The sequence below is a fragment of the Prinia subflava genome, chromosome 2 (assembly GCF_021018805.1).
Source record: "Prinia subflava isolate CZ2003 ecotype Zambia chromosome 2, Cam_Psub_1.2, whole genome shotgun sequence".
NCBI classification, from domain to species: Eukaryota; Metazoa; Chordata; class Aves; order Passeriformes; family Cisticolidae; genus Prinia; species Prinia subflava.
In genome coordinates, this window is record NC_086248.1 from 2,005,768 (window position 1) to 2,022,639 (window position 16,872).

At 45.3% G+C, this 16,872-nt stretch overlaps 1 protein-coding gene across 11 annotated transcripts in view; it reads left to right on the forward strand.

Moving 5' to 3' along the window:
• The window catches only part of HMBOX1 (homeobox containing 1), a 116,354-nt gene extending 100,475 nt beyond the window's left edge, over positions 1-15,879 (forward strand). For 9 of the 11 annotated variants that reach the window (XM_063423050.1, XM_063423043.1, XM_063423087.1 and 6 more), the window contains one exon: positions 1,578-15,879. In XM_063423050.1, the coding sequence (XP_063279120.1) occupies positions 1,578-1,715 (138 nt within the window). In that variant the 3' untranslated portion in view covers positions 1,716-15,879. The remainder of the gene's footprint in view (positions 1-1,577) is intronic. The other 2 variants (XM_063423112.1, XM_063423120.1) reach the window with 1 other exon arrangement.
• Positions 15,880-16,872: the final 993 nt, after the last annotated feature.

The window sequence follows — 16,872 nt, forward strand, 5'->3', positions numbered from 1 at the left end:
GAGGTGTCATTAGTCATTAGCAGCAAAGCAGATTAAATGGCAAGTTCTCCTTGATGACCATTTAACATCCTTTAGCTGTTAAATGCAGAAATTCTGTTTTCCACAGCAACACTTAAACTCAAATAAACTTTAAAACACAAAGTTCATCTAAATACTAACAAAATGCCTAAACCCCCCAGATTTTAGGGCTCTGTATTTGAACCATGATAAAGATTTCTGAGAGGCCCTAAAATTTACCAGGCCCTTGTTATAAATGAATGAATTCTTCTAAATAACCTCAGGATTTTACCAAATCCTGGCTTTTTAATGGTTTTTTTTGGTCCTCCTCAACATTTGCCACCCATCATCTGAATTTAAAAATGCTCTATGCACATTTTAAATTTTAAATCACACAAGTTCATCACTTGAAGGCTGTTGGAAGACTGATAAATGTTTATGATTTCTTTTCTGTAAATGATAATTTAAAACTCCAAGATCATAGGGGAAAACTATTAGTGCCCCATTTAAAGAGGGGAAAACACCATGATTTTTCCCAGAATTCAGTATTTGATTTATGGTGGTTCCAGTCCTCTTCAGTCACTGGTTTTGTTAGCATTCAAAGAGTTTTCCAGTGTATTCTCCCCTGTATCTGTGTGAATTCAATATTTTCACAGGATGCTGACTTGGACCAAGGGTTAGGCTCAGTTTATGTCATAGTTCTGGTCAATAGTACCAGTTAAAGAAAAAGTAGTTCTCTAATATGGATAGAATTATTTCATTCTACTAGCTTCCAGCTTCTGGAAGTCAGTAGTTTTAAGAGTCTTCCTGAGTTTTCCTAATTTCTAGCAAACTAATTTCCCCTGGATTTGTCACGCCCCCATGTTCTAAAGCCATTTTTACTTTTGTCTGATGTAAAAATCAGTGAATCCTGAACTGTGCTAAGTGAGCACTGCTTCCCACTGCTGCCTTGGATCACATTATCATTCCAGTGAGTGTCTTTGATTATTAAATCATAAAAAAAAGAGGACAATTGCCCTCTTATTTTCCAATTATTTGTAATAAACATTTATCATATCAACCATCAGCCATTTCTTCCCCAAACTGGAGGACTTGGCTCTGTTTAGCTTCTTCTCATGAGGAAACATTTTCCCTTGGGATTTTTTTTTCTGCTTTTTGGATTTCTGTTGTGGCATCAAATAGAATCAGAGAACCAGAGAATGGTTTGGGTTGGAAGGGACCTTAAAGTTTATCTTGTTCCACCCCCTACCATGGCCAGGGATAACCTAAATGGGGTGACCAGAACTGGATTATCCAACTGTGAGCATGGACCTGTGCCGTGCCCTGTGATTCCTGTCTTGATTTGCTTTCCTGACTTGTGTATCACTTCTGTCTTTATAATCCAATATTTTCCTCCAGATCTGGGTCCCCCACTCCCTTCCTCTCCTACCTTTGTGTGCACAGTGAGGGGAGCAGTCCCAAACCCACGCTGTGACCCCGCTCCGTCCCCCCACGGTCGCTCGGCGCGTTTGTTCTCCCCGCCGCGGTTTATCCTCATGGAATAACCCTGCCTCTCTCTGCTCCTTCCCCCTGGCTCCCAGGATGACAGCACTAGCCACAGTGACCACCAAGACCCCATTTCCTTAGCCGTGGAGATGGCAGCAGTCAACCACACCATCCTGGCGCTGGCCCGGCAAGGAGCCAACGAGATCAAGACAGAGGCTCTGGACGACGACTGATGCCAAGAAAGGGGAGGGTCAAAGCAAGAAGTAACTTAGTTTTAGACGTAGCACCTTAGCAGACTTTCCTCGGTCCTTAATATGTGTTCTTACAGTATAACTTTGCAGTTTCTTGTACGTCAGTTAGCTGTTAGGGTCTTGTTCTGTGAAGATGGCATGGTGCCCTCAGCCTTTGCATATACTCTCTCAGTATTAATTCCCAATAAATAATCAATCAACCAACCAACCTCCCTCTCCCGGCCCCCAGTGGCTAGAAAGGTAAAATCCAAAAAAAACCAAAAAAAAAAAAGGAAAAAAAAAAAAGTTAAAAAAAAAAAAAATCTTGCTGCTCTGTCTTAGCATTCAAAGTGCTTCCAGGTATTTTAGACAGCCCTCAATTACAAGTCTTAGGCTACACTTAAAATCTTGGATAACCTTAGAGATGGTGTTGAAACCGATAGTCCGTACGCTTTCCCTGCCCTGAGACTGAAAGGATGCAAGCTGAGGTAGTGGCACAGGGTGGATGGACACCAGACCGGGAGTACCAACAGAGAGTAAAAAGAACACTTAGAAACCCCACTCCAGCCTGGGAATAAACGATTTCCAGCTGCAATAAGCCGTGCCTCACTGCTCATACAGTGACTCCGTTTACTTTCGGGTGCTGTGCTGAGAATGTCCATTGGAAACACATTCCCACATTCCGGTTGTTGCTCCCATATTCAACACAGACATCCTCTACTCTCACGAGCTGCGTGGCTGAGTGGAGAAGTGCTGCCTTCTGCCTCTGGGACCGTGGTTGAAGCCCAGCCTGGGATCAAATGAAAAATGAGCTGAATGTCTAATGGACAACAGTCCACTTCTCAGAACCACTGCTCGTTCTTGGCGTGGCTGGCAGTGCCTGCTCAGAAGAGGTCTAGACTCTTACCCATCTGTCATTAACAATTTCACCTTTAATTCCTCCTCTCTCACCTTTTCTGTCCCCACCCTCCTCCCCTCTCCGCTTTGCCACTTTCCAAAGCAATGTTTTCCAGGAAGGTTGTTAAGGTCCTGAAATGGGTGAGTGGATTTTTACACGCCTGTGTAAGTAACGCCTCCTGACTAGCCTGAAGGGTTACTGGAGAATTCGACATCTGACCTTTGCTAGATAACCATCAGAGCATAAATATTCTCCTAAATACGAACTTTTTTTGTTTGTTTGAAGGCAGGAGGATCTCTTACCTGAGAAATGGGGTGTGAATGTTTTGTGTTCTCTTTACTCTGTCTTTGTTAAGGTGTGAGAAAGCTATACTGCTACGAGCAATTTAATTAATAATTGGAAGCCATACTGATAATGGATGTGGTAATACTTGTAAAGCAAACCTACTCTAAGTAGCAGGAACTAATGGAATTGTTTTCCTTGATCATATGTAGCACTTTTGTTACTTTTTTCTTAAAGATATTTATATTTGATAAGTCTTTTTTTTATCATTTGAGAATTCCAAATACCAAACAGCCAACTTGCATTACAGAGTCACCCTGCGATCACCTTGTCATCTAGTATCTAAATGATGAACTGTGTGTGCATCTAAGAAAATTACATCTGCTAGCATTGTGTGGAAATGATCTCCTGGCATCCTGATAGAATGATGTGTTGCTGCCGGTAAGAGGAAACATTTTGATGGAAACAGCACGAGGAGTGTTAGAGACGGGCAGGGCTGTGTTACATTAGCAGAGAACAAATTAAAAACCTGCAGAAATTTTTGTATGGAGACACTTATATAAAAGTTTGCCCAGCGTTTCCTCCACGTCCCGCTTTATCTTCCCAGTTTGTGTGGGAATGGCTTAAAGAGGGGAAAACAGCTCAGTCTGGAGGATGGATTTCCCTTCACTCCCCTCCAGTTTCGAGGTGGAAGCTGCTGCTGCTCGCTTTGTTCTCATCCCTTCCTCCCTCTTAACTCTCAGAGAGCTTGGTGACCCCTCCAGCGTGGCTGCTCAGCAGGTTTGAGCCAGGCTGAGCCCTCCAGATCAGCTCCCTCTGTCCTCATGGAGCAAACTGCTCCCCCAAGTGCCGAGGAGATCCTGTCCTCTTCGGCCCTTGGAAGATCTATAGGTGAGGCTTGGCCTTGACTTCACTTAGGGATTTCATTGGAAAATTTACGTGCTTTCCTTAGATGTAGATCACTGGAACAGAATGAAGCCACCTTTTTTTTCTGTTTTATTGCATTTCTCGAGTAGGCAAATTCATGAGTAGCATCAGGGCGGACTCAGGAAAGGCAGGGCTCGGATCAGCGACCATTGCACCACTGCAGTTATTTTCTTCCTGCCTGTATGAATGTTTTTGGTACTAAGGAGTGAAAGGATGGGGAGAGCTTTTATTTCTCTTTTTGCACAGCAGAATGATGGAGCAAACTCGAGCCTTAGTGGAATTTTACCTAGTTATTCATTCCGCAGTCACACACTGAGCTGACAAGCAACATCCACGATTTATAGTAAGGAGATTTTAATAATCGATGACCTCTTTACGTTGGGCTTGCCACCACCATTTGTTCTGGCTGTTTCATTTTAAAAAGAACAGACTCAAACTGTTGGACAGCTGCAATTTTAAAAGAAATATTGCTTATTGCTTACTATAATATCTGTAAAAAGGCATTGTTTGAGGCTTTGCCTTTTTAAAGCAATAGGAAAGTATAAAAATAGTATTAGAACCTCTGTATCCTGATTATAGGTTCATGTCATGCAGGATCAAAGTAACACCTCTGAAATTGTGTGTCTGTGCCATCTAATGTAGAATAATCTGGTTTTAATTCTGTTTGTCACTGTCAGGAAGCTGCTGACATCCCACACCAGCATCTTCTCTGAAGGTTAAACAGGTAAAAAACCCCTTGCAAGCAGCTGGAGATTGGCAGATCTTCCTGGGCTGTAAATACCAGATTTCTGCCTTCCCACATTGTCACCTTAGCAGAGAAAATATCAAATATCTGGGGGATCAACCCCTTGTGGGGTCGGTGTTTGGGGTGTGTCTGTTCTGGCTTCTCTTGGGGCATGGGGAGGTTACGAGGGACAAGTGGCACCTCAGAGGAACCAGTGGGACCTCAGCTGTCCCCAGGTGCTCCTGGCAGGTCGTTCCCTTCATCCTGGAAGTTGATAAGGAGCCATTTGCAGTTGGTCAGTCCCTTTTTGGTTTGAGGTGAGTTATCTGTGATGGGACAGGTGCTGATGTGATGGTACCGAGGCGAGCAAACGTGATCTGGAGTAAATCAAAGAACCAGTGCAGGCTGTGTCCTGGAATTCAGGAATCCTGGAATTCTTTCTTCTGGGGGTTCTTCCACTATATAGGAGTCATCTTTGTCTTTCTGTCTGTGGGTTTCCTTGGAAATGAAGCCTCATTTTGGTAGCAGTGCAATGGAGTTTGTTGGAGCCAGGCTGGAGTCGCTGCAGTTTGTTCTCTGGGGGTTTCCTTGAAGCAGCTCTGGTGGCAGATCCGAGCTACCTTCTTGTTCTGTGAACAGAGAAGAAGTTAATTTAAGAAGCTCCTCATCTGTGATGGTCACAGATTGCTTTTAACTTTTTAGGGTGAATTCTGGCTGATAATTTGTCCCTCATAAAGTCCTTTTACTTGAGTTGTCGTCTCTGACCATCTTCTTAAAACAACAATTTCTACCTCCACTTCTTTTCTGGATTGTTTTGATGTTGGGTTTTTTTTTAGTTCCCCCACCCTTTTCCGTGAAATATGAGGTCCCAAACATTTGCAAAAGCCTTATGAGTTGATAAAAATCAGCAGATTTGTTTTCTGTTGATCTTCTGAGTACACATCTTCATAGATCTTCATAGACACATATTGGGTTACAGTGAAGTCTGTGCTGCATGTGAGTCTGCAGTGCATCCTTGCAGCAGTTAAGGAATCTCATTAAGAGCCTCCAGGAGCTCATGGAAAGGGTTTAGACCCCTCTGTCCATCATTTGTGGGACCGGTGTGTGGGCAGGAGGGGCGAGAGGGAGGATTGGAGCACATCCCATTGTGGGAGATTGCAGGAGCTGGGATTGTCCAGGCTGGCTCTGGGGACATCCCAGATTTTGGGTTTAACTGTCTTAATAAATTAGTTCTAATTTGGGGGTCCAGTGCAGGGTCAGGAGTTGGACTTTGATGATCCTTGTGAGTCCCTTCCAGCTCAGGATATTCCGTGATTCCAGGGAAGACAGAGCCAGGCTCTTCTCAGAGGTGCCCAGCAAAAACCTGAGGGGCAGAGGGCTAAAGCTGCAGTAAGAAAAATCCCAGATGAATATAAATAGAAATATTTTCATGCTCAGTGGTAGAAATTGTCCAGAAAGTCAGTGAAATTCCCATCCTTGGGGATACTCAAAATTCAACTGGACAGGGTTGGATTAGAGGCCTCCAGAGGTTTCTTCTGACCTAAATGTTTCTCTGATTCTGTGCAGACCTGCTCAGGTTGATGTGTTCCCTAGTCCTGATTTGTACATGTTGACTTGTTTAAAGAAATTCTGTTTATTTGTTGAGGGCTTTTTCTGTTTTGCTGTTCATAAAAATTGTCTTTCCTAGTTTACTAATAGAGAGGAGCTTTATTTGCAGGGTCTGGCTCCAGGCTCCAATCAAGCCATAAGTTAGAGATTTCATTAATTATTTGCTCTGTTTACACAGTTCTTCAGGGATATTTGACTTATTCTGTTTGTTTCATTGCCTAACATCAGACTGGTAAGTTTTTCATGTTTTTGTAGCATCTGTGATTTGTAGAACAGTTTTGCCTTAATTTTGTGAAGATTTATCTTTGTCTTGCTGCTGTGAGTACAAGTGAGAAACTCCACATATCTGAACTTATTTCAGGAAAAACTGGGGTTAACTCAAGCCCACTGGTGACTACTGTGGTAAGCCAGAAATTTGGGGTCAGTAAATCACAAATTGGTGATTATTAGGAGCTGAGAGGGTTTGACTGGGAAAAAGTCAGATTATGCTCACTTGGATCCCCCTTTCCTTGTGCTGTTGGCCACTTCTAGGGAAAGCAGTGTGGTAGCTGGAATAGCTTTTATTTTTCATGCAGATAAACACACTAAAATTGGTGTAAGAATTTTCCAAACTCAGAATTGCTGCTGTGATGCAGGATGTTGGTTCCCTTTGTGTGATCCTAACTGGGATCCAAAGCTGGAGTCACACTTTGCAAATCACTAAATTCAGTGTGAGGCTCTGCCCCTAATCCTGAGCTGTGGGTGTTCAGTTGGGGATGGTTCCCAACCCCTCCTCTGCTTTATCCCTACTCATTTTAATTAATATTTGTAATAATGTTCCTCCTCCCACTCCAGCTCCAAGGTGCAGCCCCCACTTCCCAGTGCTCATCAGCTTCATTGTGTAATTACCAGCAAATTTAGGGGCTTTTGTCAAAGCTTTGCTCTCATTTTATCTCAGTTTTCCCACTCAAATAGCTCTTGCACTCTTTGAAGTTATTTAACTTGATGATATTATTTTGATCAAAGTCTTAAGCTTTTTTGGCAGTAATCTTTGGTTTGGTGCAGCTTTTGGCATTTGGCAGGAATCTTTGTTGGCAGGATTGGTTTTAAATTTGTGTTACGTGTCAGTGACCTTAATATATGTTCCATACATGGATTTTGTGTGTTTGTAGCAGCAGGCAGGGCTTGGATCCTGATCCCAGCTACTTTAATGGAGTTTTGTGGAGTTTTCACTGTGATTCCTTGGAAGGGAAGGTTGATGGCCTGACCAAAAAAAATACCTTGCAGTTCCCAAGAGGAATTGCAGAGACATTTCAACCTAAAACATTCCCCCTTGGGCTTTTGAGCAGCTGGGATATTTACTCAGGATATTGGATCAGTTATTGGCCAAAAGGGATTTGGTACAGCCCTAAACCCTTCATTTCAGCCTCTCTTTCTGCTGTCAAATTTATGGGGTTGAAACTGTCTGACATTGCACATTCATGAAAACCAGAGGCATTCTAGAGATGGCAGCCACAAATCCAAATTTAAAATACACTGAAATGATCTTTTTTCCTTTGTGAGAAATGTGTTACAACCAGAAGAGCGTGGTTGGGTGTTTTGAGCACTGTCAGGAAGGTGACAGTGATTTGATGTTGGTTTTTGTCCAACAAATGTAAATCAAATCAAACCAGTGGAAGTTTATCTCAGTGGCAGCAGTGAGGCAGAGGGAGAAAAATTTAAACTCTTGTGCTGAAGAGTTTGTTGCCATCCTTGGCCTTAGGTTTTGTCACTTAAAAATAGCCTGGAATTTTTTGGTTTGTAGTTTATAGCAGAGAATCGTGGAATGGGTTGAGTGGGAAGGGATTTTAAAGAGCATCCAGCCCCACCCATGCCAAGGGCAGGGACATCTTCCTCCATCCCAGGCTGCTCCAAGTGTCCATCCTGGCTTTGGACACTTCCAGGGATGGAGCAGCCACAGCCACCACGGAGCTAGAAAAGAATTTGCCATTTGAAACACAGGGGAAAATTCACAAAACATTTTCAACGCCACTTTTAATCAGGCTGATGCAGTGAAGGAACCAATGGGCTTGATGGCTGCAGTGTGGAGCTCTTTCCCACTCTTTCAGGGAGGTCTGGAGCTCTCCAGCCAAGAGCTGAAGCAGGAATGAACCGAAGCCATGGAGCTGGTGATGGGCTTTGATGTTTCTGTATGTGCAGAGCATCTCTCCCTCAGCTGCCTTGGCAGAAGCCTCCCTCTGCCATTTATCCCCTCTCTGCTCAATGGCAGCGGGTGTGTTCTGCTGATCAAAACACCCGGCACACTTGTGCTGAATCCTTTCAGGCTGCAGCCAGGGTAATTGGGATGGGCAGGATAAATGCCTGGGAGTGTGGCAGTCACAGTGATGGCAGCTCTTTTCAATGCCTGGGTGTCCCTGACGGGTAATTAGCGGCTTTAGAACGGAGGGATTGGCATGGCCGTGATTAAAAGGATTTCTGTCTTTCCTGTGATTGAAAACAGAAGATCTCCCGCCCCCTAATTCTCTTTTAATACCAGTGTTATTAGTGACACTTGGAACACAGCTCCTCTGTAAACTTAAATAATGACCTCAGTGAATGGTGACTTACAAACAGCAGGGACTGAAGCGAGCTCGGTTTCTATGCAAAGCTGCTCCTCCTCATTCTGTGTTCCCTGCTCCCAGTGAGCTGGGGAGACAAAGAGGACATTTGGTTGTGTGACAGCCTGGGGACAGATTGCCCAGGGCCTGCTTTAGCTCTTGTGGCTCATTTTGGGTTTCAGGAGATGGAGAGGACGAGCCATGAACTCATCCTGAGTTTTCACCTGTCTGCAGGTGGAGGGTTCCTTGGAGCAGGGAATGTCCCTGGCTCGTGGGAGCCACTCCAAATTGCCATTCCCAGTTTGGAAGCCTTACTCGTTGCCCTTTCTCCTCCAGCTCTGCTCTCTCAGCTAACAGAGTGTAGTAATAGGAGCTAACTCCCCTTTTTCCTTAAAGGAATCTCAAACTATCCCCCCACAGGAAAGTTGGCTGGACACCACCCTTGCCATTCACCCAGGATAGCTGGTGATGACCCAAAATATCATCATTTTCCCCTGATGAGTTGTTAGATTCTCCAAAAGCATCTGCCATAGGATGTTCTGTGCCTTTTAAATCTGTTTTTGTCAGTATCTGTTGCCCACTGAGCACTGTGCTCCACTTCTGCCCTTAAGTTTCTGCCCAGATCTCTCCATAGTGCTGTTCTCCAGTTATCAGGCAGCTTTCCACATTTTGTTGGCATGTGAAGATGCTTAGAGGGACTCTGAGTCAATTTTAGTAAAACTGTCGAGTTCCTATCACCAACAAATTCTCAAGAGAATTGAGGGACTTCCTTAGGCTCTTCTTTAAATCTTCCAGTTACTTTTCAGCTTCTTTGCACTGAAATCCTCGTGAATCCCAGTTCAGAGCAGACTTGTGGCCGTGGGTACTTCATCTCTTCCAGCACAGTTCCCACCACTGCACTCCCAGTAGCAATGGGAACAACTTCTGGTTTAGAAAATACATTTTTAGATATTCACTTGCTGCTGTCACTGGCCTCAATTCAGCTTCCCGTCCTCCTCTCCCTTCTCCTTAACTAATTAAAGTCTTCCATGTTATGGCAAGATGGCACATGTAGCTTAAATAACCCACCTCTTTAATTAAGAGGTTGGATTCAGCCTTCTGAGATATATTTGACATCATTTGAGATTTAAAAATACATTTTACTTACACAGTTTATCCGTCAGATCGCTCAAGGAGGGCAGAGAGATAATGAAAGTAAATTATTAATTAATATTTCTCACCCAGTATATTCCATTAAGAATATTAAGCATTTATTCTGTTCCTCAAAGCATGTTTGACTTAGGATAGAATTTTTTTTTGAAGTCTGCCTGCTGATGAAGCTGCTGCTTCTCTCTTTGACAGGGCTGTAGGGATAGGGTGGAAAATACTCTCACCAGAGCCAGGAATTCCAAACATCAACTCACTGACCAGGTTTTCCTTTTCCTTTATGCATTGTAAACAGATCTTCTCAAGCCCAACATGCCACAGACTGTCCCTGCCACATCCAGGCTGTTCTTACCTTGAAAATTGGTAAAATTAAGGAGTGAAATCAGCAGGAGCATCTCCACTTCCAGTGTGTGGGATGAGTTTGGGTTTGGAGTGGTGCATATATGTGATAAATTTGTAAAGAGTGATGCAGAATAGAGAGACACTTTCAATTAGGGTTGTGTTTGGGTTTTTTTTTTTAAGTTTTTTTATTTTCTGAAGTAGATGGAATAGGGAGTTTGCATCAGGATTGTGGGAGGCCACCCGACCTTCAGGGTCTCCTTGTAGGTGACAGCCTGGTCCCTTCTGGCCTTAATTGTAAATCTGTGACTCCAAAGAGATAAAACGTGTCTTTTACCTTTAGAACTTGTTCAGAATATTGAATATTTATAGAGATTTGAGTTCTGGAGGGGTTCTCTGCAGCAAGAACTTTCCATCAGAGAACACACCGTGCCTTATGTCTCTAACCCCAGTTCCATACAATAAAAATCTTGTCCCATTACCCCCAAAAATCCAGCATAAATAGAATTTGATCAATTACAACCATTTCTTTGGGCAGCAGTGCCTCAGCAGCTGATTTTCACAAACACCATTATCAGAGGGCTTCAAAAAGATCTCACAGGCAGCACAAGCCCTCTTGCTGAACTGATGTCTCCTTCTTTCCTGCATTCCTTGAAGGAATTCCTGTGGAGAGTCTGAGCTCAACCCTCCTCAACTGCTCTGAGCCATTTGCTTTCCTCTGAAGTTGATTCTCGGTACTGAATTTGTCCCGTTATTTTCCCAGATTTCAGTGCTTCTCATAGAAATAATTTCTTTTATTTTTCATACAAACCCCTTCACATCCCAATAATCCCATTTAACCCGGTTTGCCTGTGCTGAAGTGCTCTGACCTGAAGCTGTTGTCCTTGCAGCCTCCAAGTGAGGGATTTATGTTGCTTCCACCCTATAAAAACCAATCCAGTGTAGGGCAGAAGCTTCCAAACCTTCTGCTCTGGGGTTTCCCAGCTCTCAGACCCTTCTCCCTTCCCTCTCTGCAGTTTGGATGATTAGAAAATCACAGAAACAGCAATTTTTAAGTATAATTTTTTTATTATTACTTGGACTGTCTTTTTTTTACTGGGAAGATTTGTTTACTGGGAGACATTCCCCTTTCCTTTGGCCTTTTAGATGGTGCTGTATCCATTACTTACTTGAAGTCGAAGTATATATGAAATAAATAAAAACAATTTTATCTACTTTGGCTGGTTAAAAAAAACCAATCAGCTCATAAATTCAGCCAGTTTACAGCAGCAGGTTGGACCCTGGGAGAGGGACAAAGTGGAAATGTTTTTTTCATGGAATTGTGGAATGGTTTGGGTTGGAAGGGACATTAAAGCTCATCCAGTTCCTCCCTCTGCCATGTGCAGGGACACCTTCCACTATCCCAGTTTGCTCCCAGCCCTGTCCAGCCTGGCTTTTCTTGTTCCAGTTTATTTTGCCTTGCTTGCCCTTTGTGTTGGGACCTTACTGGGAGCAGTGGATTGTCCCAGTTTGGGTGCCTGCTTTTCATGGGGGTGTTTGGAATGCCTGGATTTGCACAGCTTCCCCAGGAGTCTGCTGCTCCCCTTGGACACTTCCTTTATCCAGGGCTAGGGATCCCTCACTGCAGCCAGAGCAGCTTTTCATTATTATTCATCAGTTGGTTTAGGCTTGAAAATCATTGGGAAATCTTGAAGTCACTGTTCCAGATGAAAAAATTCACAGTGAAAACAGAGTTTGGATTTTGAGCTCCCCATCCTCCAGTGTTATCCACTGAATTTTCTGTTCCTTTTTTTTTTGGCTTCTGTGTGAATTTGGGTCATCCTGAGCCTCGTGCTGCCCTGAAGTTGGTGACTGATTTTTGATTGCTGTGGGATCAGAGCCCTGTTTGGTCTTTTGGGCGGGACAGATTCCCCATCCTATCACCCAGTAAAAACCCCAAAGCAAACCCCCTTTTCCTTGCTGTCAGCTCCAGGAATGTCTTTGAATCTCATCACAGCCTCCCTGGTTTTGCTGCTGGAGTTCTGGCTGGTTCTGGGCAGCCCTGCTCCCCCCAGTGCTGCTGGTTGAGGCTGGGAGAGCACAGTGCACTGTCACACCCTGTGATGTCACTGTGCCACCGTGGGACAGGCTGTGCCCCTAAAGTAACCCAGGAACAGCAGATTTAAACTCAGTTTGGTTTCATCTCTGTCGAAGGGTGACGAGTCAAAGTTTGTGGCCATGAGGAGCTCTCATTTCCAGACACATTGCCTTGGCTGTCTTCCTCTGGTCTTTGTCATCTTCCCAAGGCTGCTGAAAGCCCGGGAAGCGGGAGATACCTGCAGTACTTCTTTCATTTTAGGGTTTTTTTTTCTTAATGTCCATTTTAAAAGTGCCTAAGTGAGGAACAGGACTCCAGAGCGAGCTGGAGGAATAGGATTAGACCTCATTGCCCTCTTAAGAAAAGCCCTCCCTGCGTCCCTCCGCACATCCCTCCAGTGAGTCCGGCACAATCCGGCTGGAGAAGATTCCCCGTTCCTTCCTCGTGCTGCCCCCCTTGGTTCTCAGTCCTCTGCAGGGGGATCTCAGTTCTGAGCCAAACGTTTGCAAGCTCTGATCTGGGGTGGATGGCAAAGAGGGGAGGCTTGGATGGAGTTCAGGAGGAAACTGCCTCTTGGATTGCAGATACAAAGAGCTCTGGGTGACAAACATCCACCTCTGGAAAACCAGGTCTGGGTGGAAAAAGCTGATGGGCTTCTTCAATCACTTCCTTTGGAATCACAGAATGGTTTGGGTTGGAAAGAACCTTAAAAATCATCCAGTCCCACCCCTGCCATGGGCAGGGACACCTCCCACTGTCCTAGTTTGCCCTGTCCAACCTGGCCTGGAACATTTCCAGGGATGGGGCAGCCAAAACCTCTCTGGAATCCCAAAGGCAGTTTCTTCCTATATCCTTAATTATTTCTAGGTTTATCACAGTGGCACCTGCTAAACATTTTGTCCAAATAATCCTAACTGTTGGCAGGTGCTTATAATTTTGTATAGGTGAGAATCTCACGTGGATTTAAAGAATAGAGGTATCAGTGATAGTTCAAAAAAATTCACTGAAGGAGGATTTCTTCTGACCAGAGTGAAAGGAGGTAACAGAACACTATCAAGGTGTTTTAGTACCACTTAAGGGTTCAGCAAATGAAAGCAATCTGTGTGTAGATCTTTTATTTTTCATCAGCAACAAAATGATTTCACTCTGAGGGGGGAAAGCCTGGGAAAGGACTTTTGGCAAGGAAAGCTGTGAGGACATCCCTGCAGAGGGCAGAAACAGCCTCTGGGGAGGGGCTGGGTGTTGATAGAAGCAGCGATCCTGTGGGAATCAGTTGCTGGGTCCTGATGGAAGTGCACTGTTAGTGGAGCCTGTGGCACCCTTGGCCCTGCCCCGAGGTGCCTTTTGCAGGTGACATTTCCTGGCTGTCACTGGCAGTGCACGCTGGTGGCAGCAGATGGACGCTGCAGTTGAGCGTTGCAAACCCCCGAGCGAGGGCACGGTGGAACAGCCTCAGAGCCACCCAAAAATCAGAGCAAAACCCCGGGGAGGTTCCTCACATCCAAATTCTGTGTCTCGGCTTTGTCCCACCGTGACCTCGGCCTGGGGCGGGTGCCAGCCGTGCATCTCCTGTCCCTTCACTGCCACCAGGTCCACCAGTGACACCCAGGACGAGCCGTGTCCCGTCCCTGCCCTGTCCATTCCCCCGTCAGCCTCTCCCAGCTGCAGGTTTGCCCCAGCTGGGCCCTTGTCTCATCTGCTGTAGGTGTCCTGCCTACCTCAAGAGGTAACCATGGGATCCTGGAGGGGTGTGCTCACCCTCTGGTCGGTTTTCCATGAGCACTAGCGCACACTCACACTCACACTCACACTCACACTCACACTGGAATGTATATTCTCCTCCCCCCCAGCCCCCAAATAACCTCTTGACCTGATCCTTGCTGTAGCCACCACCAACTCCTCTTGCAAATTGGATGCTGCTTTAAATGTGAAAACAAATGTTCAAGAAGCTATAAAACCTGAATGAAAGCTAAAGCTGAATTTATAAAGCCTTGTTGCATATGAGCCAAAAGTGCAAAAAGCTCTATATAATGAACTAACCTGCCACTCATATAAATATAAATATATATAAATATATTAAAATCAGACTGTTCTACAAAATTGTGTATTTGTATTTTTGTGTACGTACAATTTTCTGCTAAGCAGAAGGAGGATGTAGTATAGGATGATGTGAGAAGAGATTTTGTTTAATCATATTTCTTTGTTACTTATTTTTGTTAACATCCAGATGCCTGTCTTTGTCTTATGTGTATGACACTGTTCCAAAGGTGCAGTATCCCTCTCCTGCCGTGCGTCCGACCTCCTTCCTCCACAGGAACGAGTCAGGTGATGCCCCTCATCATCCTCATCCTCATCATCATCCCCTTCAGATCCACCCTGGTCTTGCTCTTAAGGGCTGCTCCTTCAGCTGAAAGACAAGATGTTGAATTTCCCTGCGCTGCTCCTCATGGTGAAGTTGAATATTCATGTGCTGGTCGGCTCCTCTGTAGCTGTTCCCTAAATGCGTTTCCATGCTCTGCTGCTGCTCCTCAGCCCGGCATTTTTTGGGGAAAAAAATGGATTGGGTAGGTTGGGAGGGATGAGGAGCAGATCCTCGTGGTGGGAAGGTGCTGAACCTCAGTCCCAGCCCACGGGGGATGGAGGAAGAGCCTCGTGTTCCCCACTGGCTGCTCTTGGGGTTTTGGGTGTCAGGAGGGAAGGCTGGGGAGGGGATGGGCTGAAACTCCCCCTGTGTCCCTCAGGAACCTCCACCCAGCAGCCCTGGTGGCTTTGGGGCACCCTGGCTTGGCTCTGGAGCAGCCTGGAGAGGGGTCCTCTGTTCATGCCCTTGCAGTGAAGGCACTGAGTGTGGAGAAGAGCATCCCAAACTCTTCTCCCAGTCACTGCCTTCGTCTGCAAGGTGCTGGTGGCTCCCTGTGAGGAGAAAAGGAATGGTGTAGGAAACCTGAGAACCCTTGGTGTGCTTGGGAATTGTTATTTATCCATCACAGAGAATTATCCAGGGAAAGAAAGGGCCAAAGGAAACTGGACAGGACAGGATGTAGGAACTGATAGGAAGCTTGGGGCAGGAGATGATGGAAGTTCACCTCCAGTCCCTTGAGGAAATTGGTCCAGCCTCTGGAGATCCAAATGCAGGTGAGGTTCAAAGTCCATCACACCTTCCCCTGGCAGCATGAAAACAAACCATCAACCTCTGCCCTTGTGCCCCCCTTTTTTTCAATTCTTTTTTAATTTAATCCCTGTGTTTGTTAGAGCTGACCCGCGGCCCAGGGAGAGCGATACTGCACCTTTCCACGTAGGGCTCATATTTATAACAATGTGTAATGACTGTAGCAAAAGTCCTTGTTTCTGTATGTGAATGGACAGAGAAACAAGTGCTCTATTGTATTGATTAAAATAGTTCCAATGAGTCCTGTATCATTGTATCTCCTATTCTGGATTAGTGCCTTTTGGACAGTAGACTGTTCTGTAATTAAAATGTAGTATAACTGCTTTTTTGTACAGTTTTGTTTTAATAAAACTTTTTTTTAATTTGTGTTTATTTTAGTATTGTACCTATTAGAAAATAAAAATGTATAACTCAACACTGACCCTTTTCTTCCATCGTTTTTTTTTTTTGTGCAGGGCTTAGCTGTGAGACCTCAAATGTGTCCTGAGAACAAAGCGAATGTAGGAAATTTTGAATTGTTGGGGGAAAAATGAATTCTTTGTGCACTCCTCCTCTGGAGGGGATGAAGGTGGTGGATTGGTGGGTTTGAAGCAGTGGAATTGCTTGGAATTTGAGCCATGGGCTGATTCCAGAGACCTTTTGGGGCTCTTTCCACTCCAAGGAGATACTGAGAGCGGGGTTCTCCCTCCTCTGACGGGGCTGTGTTTGTCACAGGGAGCAGTGCTGCTCACACAAAGCTGTTGTGTCCTTGCCGATGCTGCCCTTCCCTCTGAGCCTCCCCCAGCAGGAAGGGCCCTGCCAGCCCCATCCCAGCAAGGATCCCTCTTGCTCCAGCAGCTGAGGGTGTGGAGGGAGCAGACCTGGGGCCCTCGGGGTGATCAAACCAGAAGATGTTGAATTCCTGAGTGCAGGGGTGATTTGGAGAAGCCCCGGGCAGGAGGGGGCTGTGGCTGCCCTTTGGTCCTGGCCTGGTTGGGCTGAGCAGCCTGGGGGGGTCTCAGGGAAGTTTCCTGAGAAAGGGGAGGAATTCCTGCAGGTGGAAGGTGTGGAAGCTGAGCCGGGTGGCAGAGGAGACACAAAGTCACAGGAATTGATTTATTCAGTGAAATGGTGTCGGGGTCCTGCCATCCTGGTTAAAATCAGGATGTGCAGCCGTGGTCGGGGGCTTTGCTCAGGATGGACACCCCAAAACAGGGGGGAAGGCAACTCTGGAGGGGTGCAGATGATGAAAAATGGACTTCAGGGGTGGAAACATCTTTCAGACTTGGCAAAGAGGGGGATAAAATTTGTCTTGACCCTCCCCATCATCAGCTGCCAGAGCTGCTGTGTTTGCAGGATTTCCTGGAGAGAGGAGGCTGCAGATCATGGAATCACAAAATGGTTTGGGATGGAAGGGACCTCAAAGCTCCTCCTT